The sequence below is a fragment of the Mirounga angustirostris genome, unplaced genomic scaffold (genome assembly GCF_029215605.1).
Source record: "Mirounga angustirostris isolate CCGP_5_RB_7025 unplaced genomic scaffold, mMirAng1.0.hap1 SCAF_15, whole genome shotgun sequence".
Classification (NCBI taxonomy): Eukaryota; Metazoa; Chordata; class Mammalia; order Carnivora; family Phocidae; genus Mirounga; species Mirounga angustirostris.
In genome coordinates, this window is record NW_026991723.1 from 83,794,818 (window position 1) to 83,814,032 (window position 19,215).

At 44.5% G+C, this 19,215-nt stretch overlaps 1 protein-coding gene across 3 annotated transcripts in view; it reads right to left on the reverse strand.

The window, feature by feature from the left end:
• GOLGA1 (golgin A1) overlaps positions 1-19,215 on the reverse strand; it is a 46,057-nt gene that overhangs the window by 15,936 nt on the left and 10,906 nt on the right. For 2 of the 3 annotated variants that reach the window (XM_045883138.2, XM_064579869.1), the window contains exons 7-14: positions 18,100-18,132; positions 15,590-15,718; positions 15,099-15,268; positions 14,499-14,610; positions 7,814-7,939; positions 5,960-6,055; positions 3,034-3,129; positions 159-254 (exon numbers count right to left, since the gene is read on the reverse strand). In XM_045883138.2, the coding sequence (XP_045739094.1) occupies positions 159-254; positions 3,034-3,129; positions 5,960-6,055; positions 7,814-7,939; positions 14,499-14,610; positions 15,099-15,268; positions 15,590-15,718; positions 18,100-18,132 (858 nt within the window). Of the gene's footprint in view, positions 1-158; positions 255-1,002; positions 1,156-3,033; positions 3,130-5,959; positions 6,056-7,813; positions 7,940-14,498; positions 14,611-15,098; positions 15,269-15,589; positions 15,719-18,099; positions 18,133-19,215 lie in introns of all 3 variants that reach the window. The other variant, XM_045883139.2, reaches the window with a different exon arrangement.

The following is a 19,215-nucleotide window of genomic DNA, read 5'->3' on the forward strand; positions in this document are numbered from 1 at the left end:
TGAGGTGACTGTTTCCAGCAAATGTCTCATGGAACTGTTGAACAAATGCCAGTCCACGCCTTCTCCACTCGGAGCACAGAACGTTCACTGGGCTGCTCCCAGTACACACGTGAGAGACAGGCCACCGCTGCGACACGCTGGCGCCGTTAGGTACATACCTTTAGCTTCTTCAGTTCAAGTTGGTGGTGGTGTAAAGAACGTTCACATTCATTCTTACTTTCTTTGAGGGCTGCATTTTCTTGCTCCAGCTCTCTCTGCAAATTGAGAAAAGCACGTGTAAGAAGAAAAGGGCTTTCCCCTACTTCCCTGGGCACAGCCCTACAGACATGGAGCCTTTTATTTATTTATTTATTTATTTAAAGATTTTATTTATTTATTTGAGACAGAGAGAATGAGAGAGACAGAGAGCAGGAGAGGGAGGAGGGTCAGAGAGAGAAGCAGACTCCCTGCTGAGCAGGGAGCCCGATGCGGGACTCGATCCCGGGACTCCAGGATCATGACCTGAGCCGAAGGCAGTCGCTTAACCAACTGAGCCACCCAGGCGCCCCGACATGGAGCCTTTTAAAATGCATCGCACCCTCTGTGTCACTACAGGGGCGGGAGAGGAGAATGGGGCAGGGGTCAGAAAGAGCCAGGTGACAAAGGCCTCACAAGAAGAAACATGGCACGGGACTCAGAAGCTGTGGAACGGGGAGGGGGACCAGAGAGCGGGAGGGGCCCCGAGGGAGGAACAAGAACACTGTGGAGACTTGGCGGGAAGAGGCTGAAGGGGCCGCACAGGAAGTGCCAGCAAGTCCCCGCACAGCCCCCAAGAAAAGGAAAGCCATCTGTTTGGGGTCTTCCTAACAGCAGCCTTTTTACAGCCACTCTCATGAGCAGGTCCCTTGGTGGAAAAATAAAAACTGCTCCAAAAAAGTGGTTCCCTCGTTTAGAGGGGGGGCTGGGCCTCTCGCCGGCACAGACCCGGCAGCCCCGCCCGCGGGAAGCCGGCGCCCGCCGGGCCTCGCTCCCGCCCTCGCTCGCCGCCGCCTGCGCGGCCGCCCGGGCTCTCTCCAGGGCCGCGAGCTGCGCCTCGAGCGTGCGCATGCGCTCCGGGCACTGCCGCTCCAGGGCCGGCGCCTGCAGGGGCGCGGCGCTGCTCTCCCGGGCGGCGGCCTACGGCGGGGGGACGACAGTTAGCCGTGGGGACGCCGAGGACCCCATTCTCTCCCTCAGTGAGCCAAAGATGGGTGGCCGGGAGAAACAACTCTCCTTCCTGATCTCTGGCCTGCGAGCTGTGGCGGTCCCCACTTGCAGCCCCGCCTCTTGCCGCTGGCCCGTTCAGAAGCCGAAGTCTGGGACTGGTCTCGGTGCTGGGGGGACACCTTAGGGCACCAGCCAGTCCCAAGACACAGCCCTCCTTCCCTTACTTGGTGCTGCTTTCTACGGCTGAGGCTTTCCCCGGGGAGGCAGTGTAGATCTCCTTCAGCTTATGATGGGGTTGCAACCCGATAATCCCATTGTAAATTGGAAACAGAAGTCAAAACAAGCATCCCGGCTTAGCCTAGCCTACTTTAAATGCTCAGAACAGGGGCGCCTGGCTGGCTCAGTCAGCGGTGCATGTGACTCTTGATCTCGGGGTTGAGAGTCTGAACCCCACATTGGGTGGAGAGATTATTAAAATAAAAACTTTTAAAACAAAATCTTAAAAAAATTTTTTTTTTAAATTTATTTGACAGAGAGAGACAAAGCGAGAGGGAACACAAGCAGGGGGAGTGGGAGAGGGAGAAGCAGGCTTCCCGCCAAGTAGGGAGCCCGATGCAGGGCTCGATCCCAGGACCCTGGGATCATGACCTGAGCTGAAGACAGATGCTTAACGAATGAGCCACCCAGGAGCCCCAAAAAGTTTTTTAAAAAATTGCTCAGGGGCGCCTGAGTGGCTCAGTTGGTTAAGCGACTGCCTTTGGCTCAGGTCATGATCCTGGAGTCCCTGGATTGAGTCCTGCATCGGGCTCCCTGCTCAGCAGGGAGTCTGCTTCTCCCTCTGACCCTCCTGACCCTCCCCCCTCTCATGCTCTCTCAAATAAATAAATAAAAAAATCTTAAAAAAAAAAAAATTGCTCAGAACACTTGCATTAGCCTACAGCTGGGCAAAACTTACTTTATACTGAAGTGTTGAGTATCTCATGTATTTTATTGAATGCTGCACTCAAAGTGAGAACCAGAAAGGCTGTGTCAGTACAGACCACTTGTTTACCCCGTGATCACGCGGCTGCCTGGGAGACGGGGCTCCCTGCCACAGTGGCGCATGGAGGGAGAGTACTGTACTGCCCATCCTTAGCCCAGGAGAAGCTCACACTTCAAAATTTGAAGTACAGTTTCTACCAAAGGCATATTGATTTTGCATCTCATAAAGCTGAAAAATCACTAAGTTGAACCATCATAAATCAGGGACCATCTGTATAATACAGTGATGATGAACAAGGGCTTTGACCTAAGAAAGGTGAGGGTTTTGCCATTTATTAGCTGGGAGACCATGACCACTGGGTTACTGACCCAGTTTTTCCGAACCAGCTTCCTCTAGAGAATGAGGCTAATTGCACATGCCTCTTAGGTCTGCAGCAAGGACTAAGTGAAACACGGGCAGATACTTAGCACAGTGACTGGAACGGCAAGCATACAATAAATACTGTTTATTTCTCTAGATTCTAACTCAACACCGCACCCGGGACTGTGACAGCTGGCCAAGCCCTGGCCATGTTCTCCCCAGAGCTGGGACCTATTCTCCACAGCCCTGGCTGCAAGCCACCACCTCTGACAGTCCCAGAAGTAGGCTGGGCCCTACGGCCAGCCGTCAGATGGGCATTAGCCAGGCTCCACCTCTTTGGGTAACTCGGATCCTCCAGCAGGTCCTGACTCCCTCTACCCGAAGCCGCCCGCTCACATCCAGTTCCACAGCTGTATCTAAGGTCAGGCCCAGAGACCCCACCGGAGTGAGTCTGGGGCAGCTGCAAAGGCGTAAAGGTCAAGCATCGGGGGCCCAGAACCACTTACGAGCTCCTGAATCTGAGCTTCCTGAGCCGCCATGACATCATCACTGTGCTTTAGCTTCTCCTCAGACGCTTGCAAACTCAGCTCGAGTTCTTTCACCTGAGGGGGAAAGAGAATCCTCCTTTCATTCAAAAGAAGCTGAAGAGCGGTAACATATGGCTTTAAAAATCAAATCCATTTAAACTGTAAAATGGGTTCATTACAGAAAAGTTTTAAATTAGAAAAAAGACACTCATACATCTACGATTATACAACGCCACCATTCTAACACCTTCTCCTCTGGTGTATTTTTACGACATTTTTTTTTTAAAACTTTGTATACAGTTCTAGGAAAACTTTGTATTTTTCCTCCTCACTCAAGGTTCCTTCTGTGTTCCTGTGGGGTCTTCAGAACTTAGACTATTTCCTTCAAGGACACCTCATAATTTACTGAACCACCGCTTCCAGCACTGGCGGTTTCCCCACTCTCCCACCTGAGACCATGCAGCAGTTAACATCTTCACCCAACGTTCTGTGACCTGGCTTGAGCCACTTCCTTAGGATAGATTCCCGGAAGTGGGATGACTGCTCATGACACAAACTTGCACTCATTCCACAGGCATCAACCCCCACTGACTTTGCACGAGGCCGTGCGGCTGGCCCTGGGGACAGGACCCCGCCTGTCCGCCCAGCTGGATGTGGCTCTCCACTGGGGCGTTTTTATCCGGCTCGAGCCATCTTTGCCAATTTCCTTGCTAAAGTCCTCTTGTTTGCTGAATAAGGTCTGACCCTGAGGAAGCTTACTATTAAAACCTAAACACAAGGAAGGTTGCAGCTTTGTCGAGAAGAAGCAGGTACCCAACGAGAGGAGGACACTTTCAGGTCTCATGGATCCTCTTACACATTCACATGGAAGATTGAGCTAAAGCAACTCCCAGAGAGCAGTGTATTCCTACAGAGTTCTCGAGAACAGTAATGTTATTTGTCCAGAGTCACAAATTTTATCAGTGGTAGAGCCAGAACTGAAACCTAGTTTTTTAAACTCCTGGGTTCAGAAAGTAGCTACCCAAGTCTCAACTTAGAGGCAGAGCTCAAGAAAGATTCAGATCCTCCAGAGGTTAAGCACAGAGTTATCATATGACCTGGCAATTCCACTCCTAGGTATAAACCCTATAGAAATTAAAGTAAAAGCTCACACAAAAACCTTGTTCATAGGGGCACCTGGGTGGCTCAGATTGTTAAGCATCTGCCTTCGGCTCAGGTCATGATCCCAGGGTCCTGGGATCGAGCCCCATGTCTGGCTCCTGGCTCCTGGCTCGGCGGGGAGCCTGCTTCTCCCTCGCCCTCTGCCTCTCCCCTGCTCATGCTCTCTCTCTCTCTGTCTCAAATAAATAAAATCTTAAAAAAAAACAAAAAAACAACCTTGTTCATAGCGCTACACTAATGTTTATTTTTCACAACAGTCCATGGACAAATGAAGGGATAAACAAAATGTGGTACAGACATATAAAGGAATGAAAGCCTTTTTAAAAAAAAAAGCTTATTCAGCCCTGAGGCACCTGACTGGCTCAGTGGTAGAGTATGTGACTCATGATCTCGGGGTTGTGAGTTCAAGCCCCACTTGTGGTGTGGAATTTACTCAAAATTTAAAAAAAAGGCTTATTCAGCCTTAAAAAGGAATGAAATTTGGACACATGCTACAACATGAATGAACCTTGAAGACATATGTCAAGTGAAATCAGTATGATTCCGCTAATATGAGGTTCCTAGAGTAGTCAGATTTATATGGACAGAAAGTAGAATGATGGTTGTCAGGGGCTGGGGGTGGGAGAGAATGGGAAGTTAGTATTTAATGGGGACAGAATTTCAGTTTGAGAAGATGAAAACGTTCTGGAGATGATGGTTGCACAACAGTGTGAATGGGCTTCATGCCGCTGAACTGTACCCTAGAAATGGCCAAAATGGTAACTTTTATGTCATGTATATTTTATCACAATAAAAAGATAGATATTCAGAAACAGAAATGAATTCTAATAAAAGAAACCAAGCTGTACTGAGAAATAGAGAACTTTAAGCATATTTATCAGGAAATAAGATTTTAAAAATGAGCTATGCATTTGCTATGGTCTGACTGGTTATGTCCCCCATATTCATGTGGAAATCCTAATGTCCGATGTGATGGTAACAGGAGGTGGGGCCTTTTGGAGGTGCTTAGGTCATGAGGGAGGAGTCATCATGACAGGGTTAGTGTCCTTATGAAAGAGGCCCCCCAGAGATCTCTTACCCCCTTCCACCACTTCACACTCATTAAACTGGCAAACAAAACAAATGGCTGGACAAGGCAGCAGTGCAGATGCAGAAACTCCAGGGGAGTAGAGCCAGGGGCAGCCCCTGCAGGAACGTCCTTGTCCTACTTAGTCACATTAGGTCATATGCATTCTCTGTCCTCAAGGTGACAGGGACAAGGCTATTCGGTGCAGTGAAGCCTGTGGTGACAGGGGGGCGGCCAGCTGGATGTCCAGCATCTGGTAGATAACCACAACGTGGAGCAGTAAACACAACGACGTGGACACGGACAGAGTGGAGCGGGTGAAGGGGACGGTGTGTGTGAACTATATCGCTTACGTAAATTCACACACATGCACACAAAACAAGGCCGCCCATTTTAAGGTAACCCCACAACACAGGGATCTGTAATAACCCCATCAGAATGGTTTCCTGTGGGAGGGGAGGCAACGAGGATAAAAGAGAATAAGCAAGAGAACAATGTTGTGTGGAACAATGGCAGCGATGAGGCAAGAATGAAGAAGATGACTAACAGCCATGTGTAAGTAAGAGCCGAAACAGTCCCTTCAAAAGAAAACCTCTGAGTCCAGGGGATTCTCCCTCAACGATGTTGTCCAACCAGGCTACCACCCAGAACAGGAATCCCTGGGAGTGAGGTCAGTACCCGAGTCTCCAGGATGTCAATGGCGTTGGCCTGGCTGCTTCTGGCTGCCATGAGCTGCTGTCTGGTAGCCTCCAAATTCTGCTCAGCAACAGTTTTCTGTAAGTTGAAAGAAGAGTAAAAGAAAACAGTCACTTTTCCATTGAATAAATACTTATTGATGTCACCACATACTGTGATTTGCCTGAGGCACAGGGGACACAAATGCATTAAAAATAACAGCTGAGATAGAATTCATATATAATGGAAGTACACACAGATAAATCTGACACACTCCTTTGACCTTGAGGCTGAGGCAAAAGACTAACAAAAAAACAGAGTGCAATTAGTGCCCGCAAAGATGCGTAGAGCAGGCCACTTACCGCCTTAGGAAAAGTGGGTGCTTCCTAATTCACAGGTGGCCAGGGCGGGGGGTACCCAGGCAGAGCGATGATCAGAGGAGTCGTGAAACAGCCTGGGACATTTGGAGAGCTACGACTTGCAAAAAGCTGAAGTAATAGTGGATTCGGGTCAAGAAATAAGACTAGAGAGTCAGGCAAAGGGGCAGATCATGGGAAGCTTTTTATGCTGCCGAAAAGAGTTTGAATTTAATTCTGTAGGCAATATTTTATAAAGTGGGGTTGTCCACACACTGGTGTTCGACTAACTTGGTGAGGTCTTACACTGGGCCTACTGAAAACACGATGTCTTGGGGCAGGAATATACACTCTAAACAAACTCCCCAAGTGCCTCCTGTGCACACTAAGCTTTATAATAATGATGATGGCACAATACTAAGGATCATAATATTAACAGCTAAAATATACAGAGACCCTACTATGTTTCAGAGTTTCATTCTAACACTTCACATATTGTAACTCCTTGAATCCTAACAATTCTATTGTTTGGTACAATTATCCACCCTATTTCACAGAGGAGAAAACAAACACAAACAGATTAAGTTACTTGCTCTAAGTCACCAACTAGTAAGTAGAAGATGCGAGATACAAACCTAGGGCAGTCTGATTCTAGAAATCAATTTACACCCCAGAAACCATGCTATACACACTGTAGACTGCAGGGGAGCTGGGGAAGAAGGTTAAGGGAGCAAGGCGGCCAGGAATTCCCGCTCGGCAGTGGGCACGGAAGACCACCTCAGGGGTGAGGGAGGAGACCACTGCTGGGGAGGCCAGTCTGGAGACCTCTGCTCTGGACTAGGCTAGAGTTGCTGGGAGCCCAGAAGTACAACAGTGGCAGTGGAGATGGAGATGTTTAGTTGAAATGAAGACAGTGAGGATCTAATCTAGGCCCAAGGTCTTGGCTTTGTCACCTTTGTCATGGTGAGGTCAGTCACTGGGATACAAAGAGGAGGAGGAGCAGAATATGGGCAGACAATGGGCTCAGGCCTGATGAGAAAGCAAGTTCACCTACACCACTGGGGAAAAAGCCAATCTGCTCAACAGCCTCGCTCAGCAAAGGAGGGTCCCCTCACTGCCGAAGGCGATTCCTGCTCACGCCACAGGCAGACAGTAACGATTTTCCTTGGCCACTGGAAAGTGCAAAAGGGTGGAAGAGAGCAGGGCGGTAAGATAAGACAGCCCGAGTGGCATAAATTACCAGTTGGGGTTCACTGGTGATTAGGATGCTGTTTGTTCATAGGCATCTCTGAACGAAGCTCTCCCTTTGCTGAGGAAAACATGGTACACACAGGTGACAGGTGGCTGTTTTTGCCATAAGCAGGACAGTCTGAAGACAGAGGGAGTGCTCTTCTCTCCCAGCTGCTTGTGGACCTTCTGGCTGTGCAGCTCTAGGACTGTATGAAATCTCCAGTGTTCCCACTCCCTCCCCAGCAGTGGCTATCCGAAGAGAGCTAGTTACCTCTTTCAGCAGTTCCTGCACATGTTCTTCTCCTGATAAGTTCTGCTCTAGTTTCTTCTCCAAGGATGAGACCTTCTCCTGCAAATGGGTGATGAGTTTTTCCTTCTCTTGAGTCTCAGCAGTGGCCTGCAAGTGAAAGCAGAGATTACATTACACTATAACCCCTTTCTCCCTCCCACTTTCTGTCTCCTCTTGGACCATCACATTTCCCCGAAATTGTGTTCTCAACTGCCTCTCAGAAGAACACAAAGCTAAGAAATCTTCCTTGAAAAGGGACACAGAAGATGCCAGACCGGAACCCAGCACGACCCAGGCACCAGTTCAGACCTAGTGCAGCAAGAGGCAATCGCCCATTCAACTTAAGCAACTGATGATGTGGGAAAGAACAAGGCTATGACCTCAGTGGAACGCAGCCAGGACCTTGAGAAGATGCTCCTCTTAAGACAGCCCGTTTGTACTGTCATGATCTACTACCTTCTACTCTCATCAAGCACACATTTAATTCTATTAGTCCATCCAACAGGACCTACATCTTTAGCCAAGATGCCAAACTTGGCAGAGGAATCCCACTCAAGAAGGACCCCACAAGTGCTACAAATGACCAACAGAACAATGTTGCTGGAAATGTGGGGCTGGATGAAGCAGTAATGATGCCAATGTAGCTGACTTAAGGGCTAAGAGAGAACTTCTAAAACACAGGAGCACATTCATCCTGGCTCCCAGCACAGAGACCAGGGCAGAGCCACTGTGCCCCTCACACCCTGGCCCCAAACAAACAGCTATCTACTTGATCTCAGTCTATCTCTCTTTTTTTTTTTTTTTAAAGATTTTATTTATTTATCTGAGACAGAGAGAATGAGAGAGACAGAGAGCACATGAGAGGGGGGAGGGTCAGAGGGAGAAGCAGGCTCCCTGCCAAGCAGGGAGCCCGATGCGGGACTCGATCCAGGGACTCCAGGATCATGACCTGAGCCGAAGGCAGTCGCTTAACCAACTGAGCCACCCAGGCGCCCAATCTCAGTCTATCTCTTTAGCAACGATGGCAGTGATGGTGGCGGCGGCTTGGAACTTGGCTTCTCTCACTATTACCAATCTTCAAATGCTGCTAATGTCAAAGCAGAGGGTCCAGGAAGCTTTGATTACACAAGGTCTTAGATCCCCAGTGGTCCTTGCATACAATGAAGATGCCCATTCTCCTCTCCAAAAAAAGTTCGTATAGGGGCACCTGGGTGACTCAAACGGTTAAGTGTCTGCCTTCAGCTTGGGTCATGATCCCGGGGTCCTGGGATTGAGCCCCGCACTGGGCTCCCTGCTCAGTGGGGAGTCTGCTTGTCCCTCTTCCTCTGCCCCTCCCTCAGCTTGTGATCTCCTGCTCTCAAAAAAAAAAAGTTCCTATAGCATCAACTCTTACTGTGAAGACCTGTACCTCCTCACAAGCACTCTACTTCCTTACTTTATGCTTCTTTTGATCTATCTCAAGCTACTTTCATGTTCAGCTTGGAGCCCAGCCAATCTCTCCTCAGAATAATATGTAGCAACTTGGGCTTAAAATTTTAAGAGGAAGCACTTGCCATTCTAAATTTTCACAGGGGGAACCTGGGTGGCTCAGTCAGTTAAGTGTCTGACTTCAGCTCAGGTCATGATCCCAGGGTCCTGGGATCGAACCCCGCATTGTGCCCCTCACTCCCCACTGTCCCTCACCCTCTGCCCCTCCCCCTGCTCATGTTCTCTCTCTCAAATAAAATCTTTAAACAAAAAATTCTCACAGGGGTGAGAGTATAGGTAGCAGAGGGTTCCAGAGATTGAACTCTCTAGATTCAAGTTTCCATAATTCAGTAAACTTTTATCAAGTCTACACCGTGTGTAGTCTTCTGAGGATACAACCAGACATAGTTCCTGACCCTCAGAAGCAAAGTGGCTGGTGGTAAAGACACATATACACACAATTAATTATAAAATAATACAATCATGCTGCAACAGAGGGACATACAAGGGCTATATCAAAGTCAGGAGGGATTAACTGTTTAGGGAAATCAGATCAGGCCTCCTGACGAGGCAAGTCCAGGGAGAAGGGGGTTGGGGCAGAACGAGCCTGGGTACAGTGCAGCACATGCAAAGAGGTGAGGGCCAAGTTCAGCATGACTAGGAAACTGGGAGAAGAGGTAAAGACAACTCCCAAGTCTGTAACTCAGATGGCTGGTGAAATGGTAACATGATACAAAACAGAGAACACGGGGAAAGAGTTTGATAGGAAAGAAAAAGAGTTTGGCCATGATGACCAATCATGGTGGGTCTCTCACTAATAATGCGATAATCATAATGTGTAGCAGGGTGGTAGCAGTGGTAGCTAGAGTCAGCAGAGCATGAGGAAGCACTTCTCATGCTCCCTAGTCCTTCACTGTGTCCATTTAGAAGGAAACTGAAGCTTAGGAACTAGCCCAAAGGCACATACCAGTGATAAATTAAAGATTCAAGCTCAGGTCTTCTGGAGCCAAAACCTGTACTCATTCTACTACACATCAATGTGAACTTGAGAGATACAGGTGACTCTATTTTGAAAACCAAAGTTTTGGTGTTAGGCAAAGTCAGGAACAGAAAAAGAATCAGTCACCAATTTCTATTTAGTCTTCTTGTACACCATATCCCACATGGAGCCCCCCTGTCCACTCTGGATGCTTTACTTCTAGCCCCCAACACCTTATATGCTACAGCTAACATTATCCTTAATGGTGAAAAAGCTTTTCCACTAAGATCAGGTGCAAGGCAAGTATGTCCCCTCTCATCAATCCTTTCCAACACTGTATTAGAAATCCTTGCTAATGTAATAAGACAAGAAAAGGAAATACAAGTACATAGATTGGGAAGGAAAAAAAAGGTTGGGGGCGCCTGGCTGGCTCAGGTGGAGGAGTGTGTGACTCTTGATCTTGGGGTTGTGAGTTCAAGCCCCACACTGGGTGTAGAGATTACTTAAAAATAAAATCTTAAAAAAAAAAATTGCACTTTTTCAACTTTTCTGGATAATGCCTAGTTCTTTTCCATAGTAGTTGTAGTAATTCACACAGTCCCATCAGCCACAAATAAGAGCTTGCTTGGCTTGTTCTTCTTCCTTGCCAACATGGTATATTATCAAACATTTATTTTTTGCCAGTCTAATGAGTATGAAATATTATCTCAACATGATTTTAATTTGCTTTTTTCAGATTACTATGAAGTAACACTATCTTTTCATGTTTATTGGTCATTATTGTTCTTCTGTGAAGTACTCATTCTTTTGCCCCTTTTTCTACTGCTCCTTGATTTTCTTTTTCTCCTTGATTATAGGAGTTCTTTATATATCTCCTGGCTGCCATGCTCCCTTGTCAGTTATATGGGTTACAAATGTCTTCTCCCAGTTTTTGCCTTGTCTTCACACCCTTTACAACCCTCTTCTGATGAAAATATGCTCTTATTTTTAGTACAGTTGAATTTATTATTTTCCTTTAAGTTCACACTTTTGCTTTTTTATTTTTATTTGCTTTAAAAAAAATGGTTCCCCTTTCAGTGGGATTTCCATTTTATTTATTTGTTTTTTTAAAATAATTTCTATACCCATCATGGGGTTTGAACTCTACAACCCCCAGATCAAGAGTCACATGTTCTACTGACTGGATGAGCCAGCCAGGTGCCCCCACTTTTGCTTTTTTAAAAGACCAGAAACACCCCAAAGTCGATGGTCAATAGGATGGATAAATTTTGGTAACTTCATACTATATAGTTGAGAAAAGAACAAATTATAGCTGCATGATCCATATGCATGATTTTTAGGAATACAATGTTGAGCACCAAAAAGCAAGTTTTAGAAGAATACCTGCAGCCCAATTTATATAATTTTTAACAAGCATGAGAAACAACAGAAGATACATACTGTTTACGGATAAAATAACAGCAAAATTAGAAAGCAAAAAAAAAACCACACAAAAAACAAAAAACTGAAATGGAACAGTTTCTAGATTCCTTACAAAAGAAAAAGAAATGGAATGAAACAGTGAATGGCACATGGGGAACCTCAAAGATAAACATATTATTCTTTTTAACCTGGCAGTTAGCTACCTAGGGGTTCACTGCCTTGTTATACTCTCTACCTTATTAATAAACGTTACATCTATTCAATAACGATACGGACAACAAAAAAACTGACTCTAAACTCATGACCTTTGTGGTAAAATTGTCCTTCCACTGGTGCTCTGAGCCCAATGACTGACACTATCAGCCACTCAGTTGATTAATTCAGAAATCATCACCAAAACTTCCTTTTCTCTTGCTCCTCCTACATCCATTACATTAGCAAGTGGGTCAGTCTCCTCACTATTTCATAAATCTGTCTACTCCCCCATTATCTTCACCACCACTCTTTTTTTTTTTTTTAAGATTTTATTTATTTATTTGAGACCGAGAGAATGAGAGACAGAGAGCATGAGAGGGAGGAGGGTCAGAGGGAGAAGCAGACTCTCTGTCGAGCAGGGAGCCCGATGCGGGACTCGATCCTGGGACTCCAGGATCATGACCTGAGCCGAAGGCAGTCGCTTAACCAACTGAGCCACCCAGGCGCCCTTCACCACCACTCTTATCAAAGCCACATCTTATGCCTGGACAGGCACAAGAGCTTCCTAACTGGAAACCCATTCAACGTTTCCTCCTCAACCAATCCATCCTTCTCTCACTCAGTGTGTCCTCTCTTCCAGTTCCCTGAATGTGCTTATCCTTCTACCGCCTCAAGGTTTCTGCGTTTATAGTTCATACTGTTCCCTGTTCCTTGCTTAAAATTCTCTCCCACTGCCCCTCCCCCTCCACAGCTCAACTGTTACTTCCTCAAGGGATGTGTTCTCTGACTCCAGGGCTAGATCTGATCTGATGCCATTAAAGGATCCTACAACATCCTGTAGTTTTCCTTCACAGCACACATCACAGTTTGCAATTATATATTTATGTGATTACTGATTGATAGGACTTCCCCTCTAGACTAGAAGTTCCACAAAGGCAAGGGCAGTATCTGCTTTTGCTCACCACAGTATTTCTGACACCTGGCACAGAGCACTAAGCCTGGCACACAGGAAGGCTCCAATCATATTTTTAGAATGAAATGAGGGAACTTATTAGTATAAACAGTCTAGAAAATTATTTTTTCCCCATTATGAAATGGTTCGATGGTTCTAATTGATATCAAAGGGTTCCTTGAATCCCAAAATTTTGTGTATGTTATCCCCCCCACCCCTGTGTATTCTGTGCCCTTCTGCTTTCTCTGCCTCCTGCTGTACTATCCATCTTTGAAATTCCAGTTCCTCCAGGAAGAGTTCCTTGACTCCTGTGCTGGAAATGCGCACCCTCCCTATGGCATATCTTTTCCATTACGAAATGTATTTCACTTGTTTGGGACTTGTTGAGAATTTGTTTTCTTATGGTCACAGGAGGTTTGAGTTCTATAATGAAACTGTAAGCCTCTGAGAAAACACTCTTGAATATCTAGATCTTCAGTTCACTGAGGGTAGAGACCTTGTATCACAGTCATTCATATATGTGAGATCTATTTACTGGGTGACCCTTGTTGGGAGGCAACACAGTCCAGTAGGACAAGCATGAGTTCTGGGTTAGGGGGCACCTGAGTGGCTCAGTCGTTAAGCGTCTGTCTTCAGCTCAGGTCATGATCCCAGGGTCCTGGGATCGAGCCCCGCATTGGGCTCCCTGCTCAGTGGGAAGCCTGCTTCTCCCTCTCCCACTGCCCCTGCTTGTGTTCCCTCTCTTGCTGTGTCTCTCTCTGTCAAATAAATAAATAAAATCTTAAAAAAAAAAAAAAAAAAAGACGGGTTAGAATCCAGCTTTGTCACTCACTGCTGAACTCTTAATGAGGTATATAACTTCTCTTAGTTTCCATCTGGGCATCTGTAGATATGCTAAAACCTAGAGGGAAGGGGTATACAGACTTCTCATCACACAAATCTTACTCTACTGTAATGATGCTGTAAGTCTCTGCTGTGCTTGAGATTAGCAGTTCTCAAGGGATGAGGGTAGAGTTGGTCATACCACCCACCAGCAGGTGTTTTTTTATATGATGGAAGGGCGGGACTGTCAATGCCTGAAGGATGCTACTGGCACTAAGAACCCAGGGGCCAGGAAAGCTAAAGTCCTGCAATGTGAGGGACAATCATACAACTGTTGTATTCAAAATGGTGAGAAGAAACCTACCACTGAGAAACACTAGTCTACAGTCAATAACACTTTTTATTCTTCTTTATAGTCTCAAAACTTAGCACAGGCCTATAATAGGAGGGCAATAAATGCATGTTGGCCAAATGAACGAATGAATTATAAAGATTATCATTTGGAACAAACCGGATTAGGCCACATCAACCATGACTGTTAACATTTTCTTGTGCTCAAGGTCCACCATGTAGTACTTAGAGACAAATTTGTGCAGATCAAATGGTGTGTTTTGAGACTTCCTGCCAGGACAATACTGACCTCTTCTGTTCAGCGGTGTGGCCACTTCCATGAGAACGCAGCCTGGCTAGATCAAGAACTAGGGCCACACAGACCACATGAGAAACAGAAGTTTCAGCAGCCATCCTGAGACAGAAAATCCTGATGGATTTAGTTTCTACCCCACTGATGAATCCTAGCAACCTGGATCCACCCCTAGCACTCTACTCACCTTCTGCAAATCCATGGAAAGCTGCTGAATGAACGTTTGGAGCTCTTGTTCCTTTTGCTCCAGGGCTGAGACCTTATTTTCTGCACCTGTTTTTGAAGCTGTCACATGATCTCTTCATTGAAAGAAAGCAGACAACAAACACATTTGGAAATCTCATCTAAGAGACACTCTTCTACAGGAAAAATACAGATGGTTCTTTATATGTCAGGGTTGCAAATGTCAGGCATGTGAAAATTATCAGTGGAGAAGACTCCTTGGCTCTTTCTGGAGTAGAAGCCCAAAGGGAAAAATTCCTTAAATTTGCTTAAACCTAGGTTTAAGCAAAAAATCATGATCTGCCTTTGGTTACTCAATAGCTTAGAAACAAAAACACATCTGAATCACTTGGCAGGCTTGGAAGCTGAGCTTAGGCAGGTGAAGGGGAGGGAGGGTGTTGGGTGTAGAGGGTCTCGAGCCCTGGGCAGGTAAGGATAGTCTAGAAGCCTTTGCCAGAACTGAGATCAGAAAAGTGTCGCAAAGAGCAGTGGGGAAAGGCAGGCAAGCTATAGCCGGAGCTACACTAACACCGCTTCCCAGGGGCCCCACAGACCAAGCAAGAACCTCTGCTCTTCCAGCGCTGAGCAGTGTCTCTGCAATTCTTCTAGCTTCTGGCTCAAGTCTGATGACATCTGACTGGAGGTCATCAACTCCTCCCGGGTGTGACTAAGTTCTCTGGTTCGTGCCTCCAACTCTTGCTCCATTTTCCCCAGACTTTCTTCTTTTTTTAAAAGCTGATACAAAGATAGAAAGTTTCACTGGGCCACTACTAAGAAATACTACTGAGACCTATTTTTAAAAATATGGACCAACAAGCCAAACTTTCATAACAATTTGGTGAGCTTATAAGGGGCCCAGTAGTAAAAAAGAAAGAAAAGGAAAAGGAAGCACATTTCAAACAGAACTTTCCCGCTTTGATAAGCTGAAAACATACATATATGATTAATATCAGAGACTACTAGGGTATGTTCATCAGCAATTAGAGAATGATGACTAGTAAAATCAGAGTAATTATCATCTATACAGCATGTAGCTATGAAAACAAAAATGCGTACCATGTGCTTTACTTTACTTAGTTCCTGTTGCTGGAACCCCTCTAATTCATCCATTTCATCCCTCCTTTGGAAAAGATTCAAACTCTGGTTCTTCATTTCCTGTAACTGAGCTGTCAGAAACCTTTTCTCCTATTTGGAGAAAGAAGACATCATCTCAGGCAATGAAGACACCACAGATCCATATTATGTAAGCAGAATGCTTCTTTAAAAAATCTACACAAAGTTTTTATTTTATTCAGCAGAATGCTTTTATTTTTTTTTTAAGATTTTATTTTTAAGTAATCTCTCCCTGCAACGTGGGGCTTGAACTCACAACCCTGAGATCAAGGGCTGCTCGCTCCACTGACTGAGCCAGCCAGGTGCCCCCAGCAGATTTCTTAATAAAGGAAAATCTTTAAAAAACTCTCTTGTCAGCAGACAATAATAAATAACAGGAAGCTTTACGGTGATATGACCAATACAGCATTATCTAACTCTCTTTAAGTTAAAAATAAATGTGTTTTAAATGATAGAGGTGTGAATAAGGGGAATAAGAGCAACAATTACTTGACACTTTAAAGTTCTTAAGTTTGATTAGAAATTGCAGATATTCATTTTACATGTCTATTCTCAGTGACATACTCAACTGGATGAACAACATGAATAACTGGAGTAAAACTGAATACCCTGAAAAAATTAGATGCATTTAAGTAGAACTGATGTCAGTTAGCAATTTCAGTTAGGAAGTCAACAAAAATTAGACATGACTGGTGTCAGCAGGTTACAATTTACTAAATGACAGCTTCCCAAGATAGATTCTCTTCAGGACAAGCCCTGCTGCTACAGTTTCCAATTCCTGATTGAGAAGAAATCAAAACAGTCTAAAAATAACATTTCCAGAAATTACAATGGCTTCAAAGACCTACATAGATGTCTCATTGCTCTTCTGGGTCTAAAATATTTCCCAGGACCTCTTTGGGCAGGGGAGTGGGGGTGGGGATCGCCCTAGTACACTGAAGTAGGTTCAGTCCTGTACGTATCCTTCACCATAAATTTAAAAGGTAAAAAATAGTTCAATGAGAATTTCAACTACTACAATCTTAAGTTTCTTTTAAGAAAAGAAAACTTTAACTTAACCAATACCTCCATATTAAAGAAGACCATCATTAACACCATGTCCAGATTTTTTAAGCACAAATTTCTTTGGGAGATAGCTTGACTTTCCTGTAATTCTTTCCTTACATACGTATGTTCAAGCATTCTTTAATAAATTGATAATCAGATTTCTACAGAACACACACAGAGAACTGGTTTAACTTGGAGTTTTATCCCAAGAATGTAGCAAAAATAAAACTCACCTACTTAATAAAATGAACAGTATATATATATTAGAAATGAGTTATTTTATTTCATTTTTAAAAATATTTTATTTATTTATTCATGAGAGACAGAGAGAGAAAGAGAGGCAGGGAGCCCAATGTGGGACTCGATCCCAGGACCCTGGGATCTCGACCTGAGCCGAAGGCAGATGCTTAACCGACTGAGCCACCCAGGCACCCAAACAGTAAATATATTTTGCAACTGAATATATCAATCTAAGAAATAATTTTTCTATCACGAAGAGTAATTTACGAGTATTCAATGAAAACAAAAAATGAATTAGGTAGCAGCATATAATTTGGGCTGAGGGAGCTGACTTTTAAATTAAAATGTTTTTCTAACTATAGGCCTGAAATTTCATCTTCCTGTTCCATGTCTGGGAGCCAGGAATACATTACATTAAGCACCTACACAGTGTTACACAAGCTATGGTGACAGAGTAATCAATTTTCCTCATCTGTGTTTAGCCAAGAAGTGCTCTTATCTGCTCAATGCTGAGCCTTGAAAAATGCCCTCCTTCCCCACTGCCTCCTCTAAAAGTATTCCTAACATTACCACAGTGCCAATTAGGGCCCCAGCAGGAAACAGATGGCAGTCTTTTTTGAGAAGAGTTTAATAAAGGGACTTTTCAAAGCTGTGGGTAAGAAAGCACAAAGCTAATGTGCTAGTAACAGTTGGGTGGGAAGGGGCAAGGGGATGTAGAGAAACCCAGGAATATCCAACTAAAGCTGTGACCTTTGGCCATGGGATACAACTAACCTGAAGGGATCCCACATGGAGAAGGCTGGAGGAATAAATCCTGACCACACTCTTCTTCCACCCCCAGTTCCTTTGGAGTTCCTCCCTGGCAGAACCGTTGGAAACCAGAGGGCAACGGAGCCCAGCTGATGCAGTGTCCATCAGCCTCCAGGGACACAGAGAAAGGTAAGAGAGGGGTGGAGAGGATATTGGGAGGGGCAAACAAAAGATATCCAGCACGCTCCTCAAGAAAGGGGATTGCATGAGCTTTTCAAGTCAGTGTTGAATCAACCAGCACCCTAAGTCTAAGAGGTGGTAGAGCGATCTGTACACTGGATATCAGAAAAGCCATTTTCCAAGCCCTGAGGAGAGGCCGACATTCATACTGAGATAAAAATAAAAGATAAACTAACCTTTTCAAGCTGATCCATTTTTTCTGACCATTCCTAAAACAAAACAACAAAAAAGTACAGTTTCCAGGGAAGAGTATCAGTAACATAAGGTTTTCAGAAAACAAAACAACCTAACTCCCCCTGCAAAGCAAGCAAGCAAGCAACCAAAACAGCAAATAAAAAACCCCATAAAGTTGACTTAGTATTAAGAGAACCAAGAGTCCTAAAAGGAGAAGAAAATGAATTTTACAAAAAATTCTAGAACACAAATATAAACCTGCAGATTTTACTAAGGAGAGCACCCAACAAAGCTGTAATGTGGTGTTCTGATGCAGCTTTTCACTTTATTCGTGAGTGTTTTTCCATGAATACTATTATCATTTCTTGGGAGTGGGTAGCTGGGACCAGCTGAGTTGGTAACTCTATAACTGATATTTAGAAATTAATTTAATGAAGGTAAGAGGGACAGTCTTCATCAGCCCCTGATAATTATTTTCCTTCTTATCTTGAGTTTACCAATATGCTTTTTGCCATCTGGTATAAGTTGAAGGAAAAAGGATGATGCCCCTTACTCACAAATCACAGAACAGGAGGAAAAATCACCATTGGTACAAAAAGCCATATTCCAAGTGCCTACAATCAGAATCCACCAATTTTAGATGATATCTTCATTTATATATGTTTATACCATAGTTATCCACTAAGTATTGGTGAGTAATGTCTTTTTCTGGCTAGCAAATGTCCTAATACTCACTTTAAAATACTCACTTTACCCATCCACCCTCCCACCTACTGTAGATGCATTATATATTTTCTTAAGTAAAACATAATAAATTGACCCTGTCTTACTTAAAAAATCAAGATTATCACTATAATATCTTGATGGTTTTCTTAAATTTAAAATGCCATCAAACAAAATATACTTCATAATTATTGTAATAGCTAGTAATAGTACTATTTTCCTTTCTTATTCATTCAGCATCTGTCAAAGGATGGTTCTAATGAGATTACAGGAGTTCCTTTCTGTCTAACTCATTGGGTTGAAGACACTAGGGAACAGAGATTGTAAGAACCATGTACATCATAGAAGCTGGCTAGTTTGATAGGATTCTCCACTCTAAGAGGCAAATGTTTGGG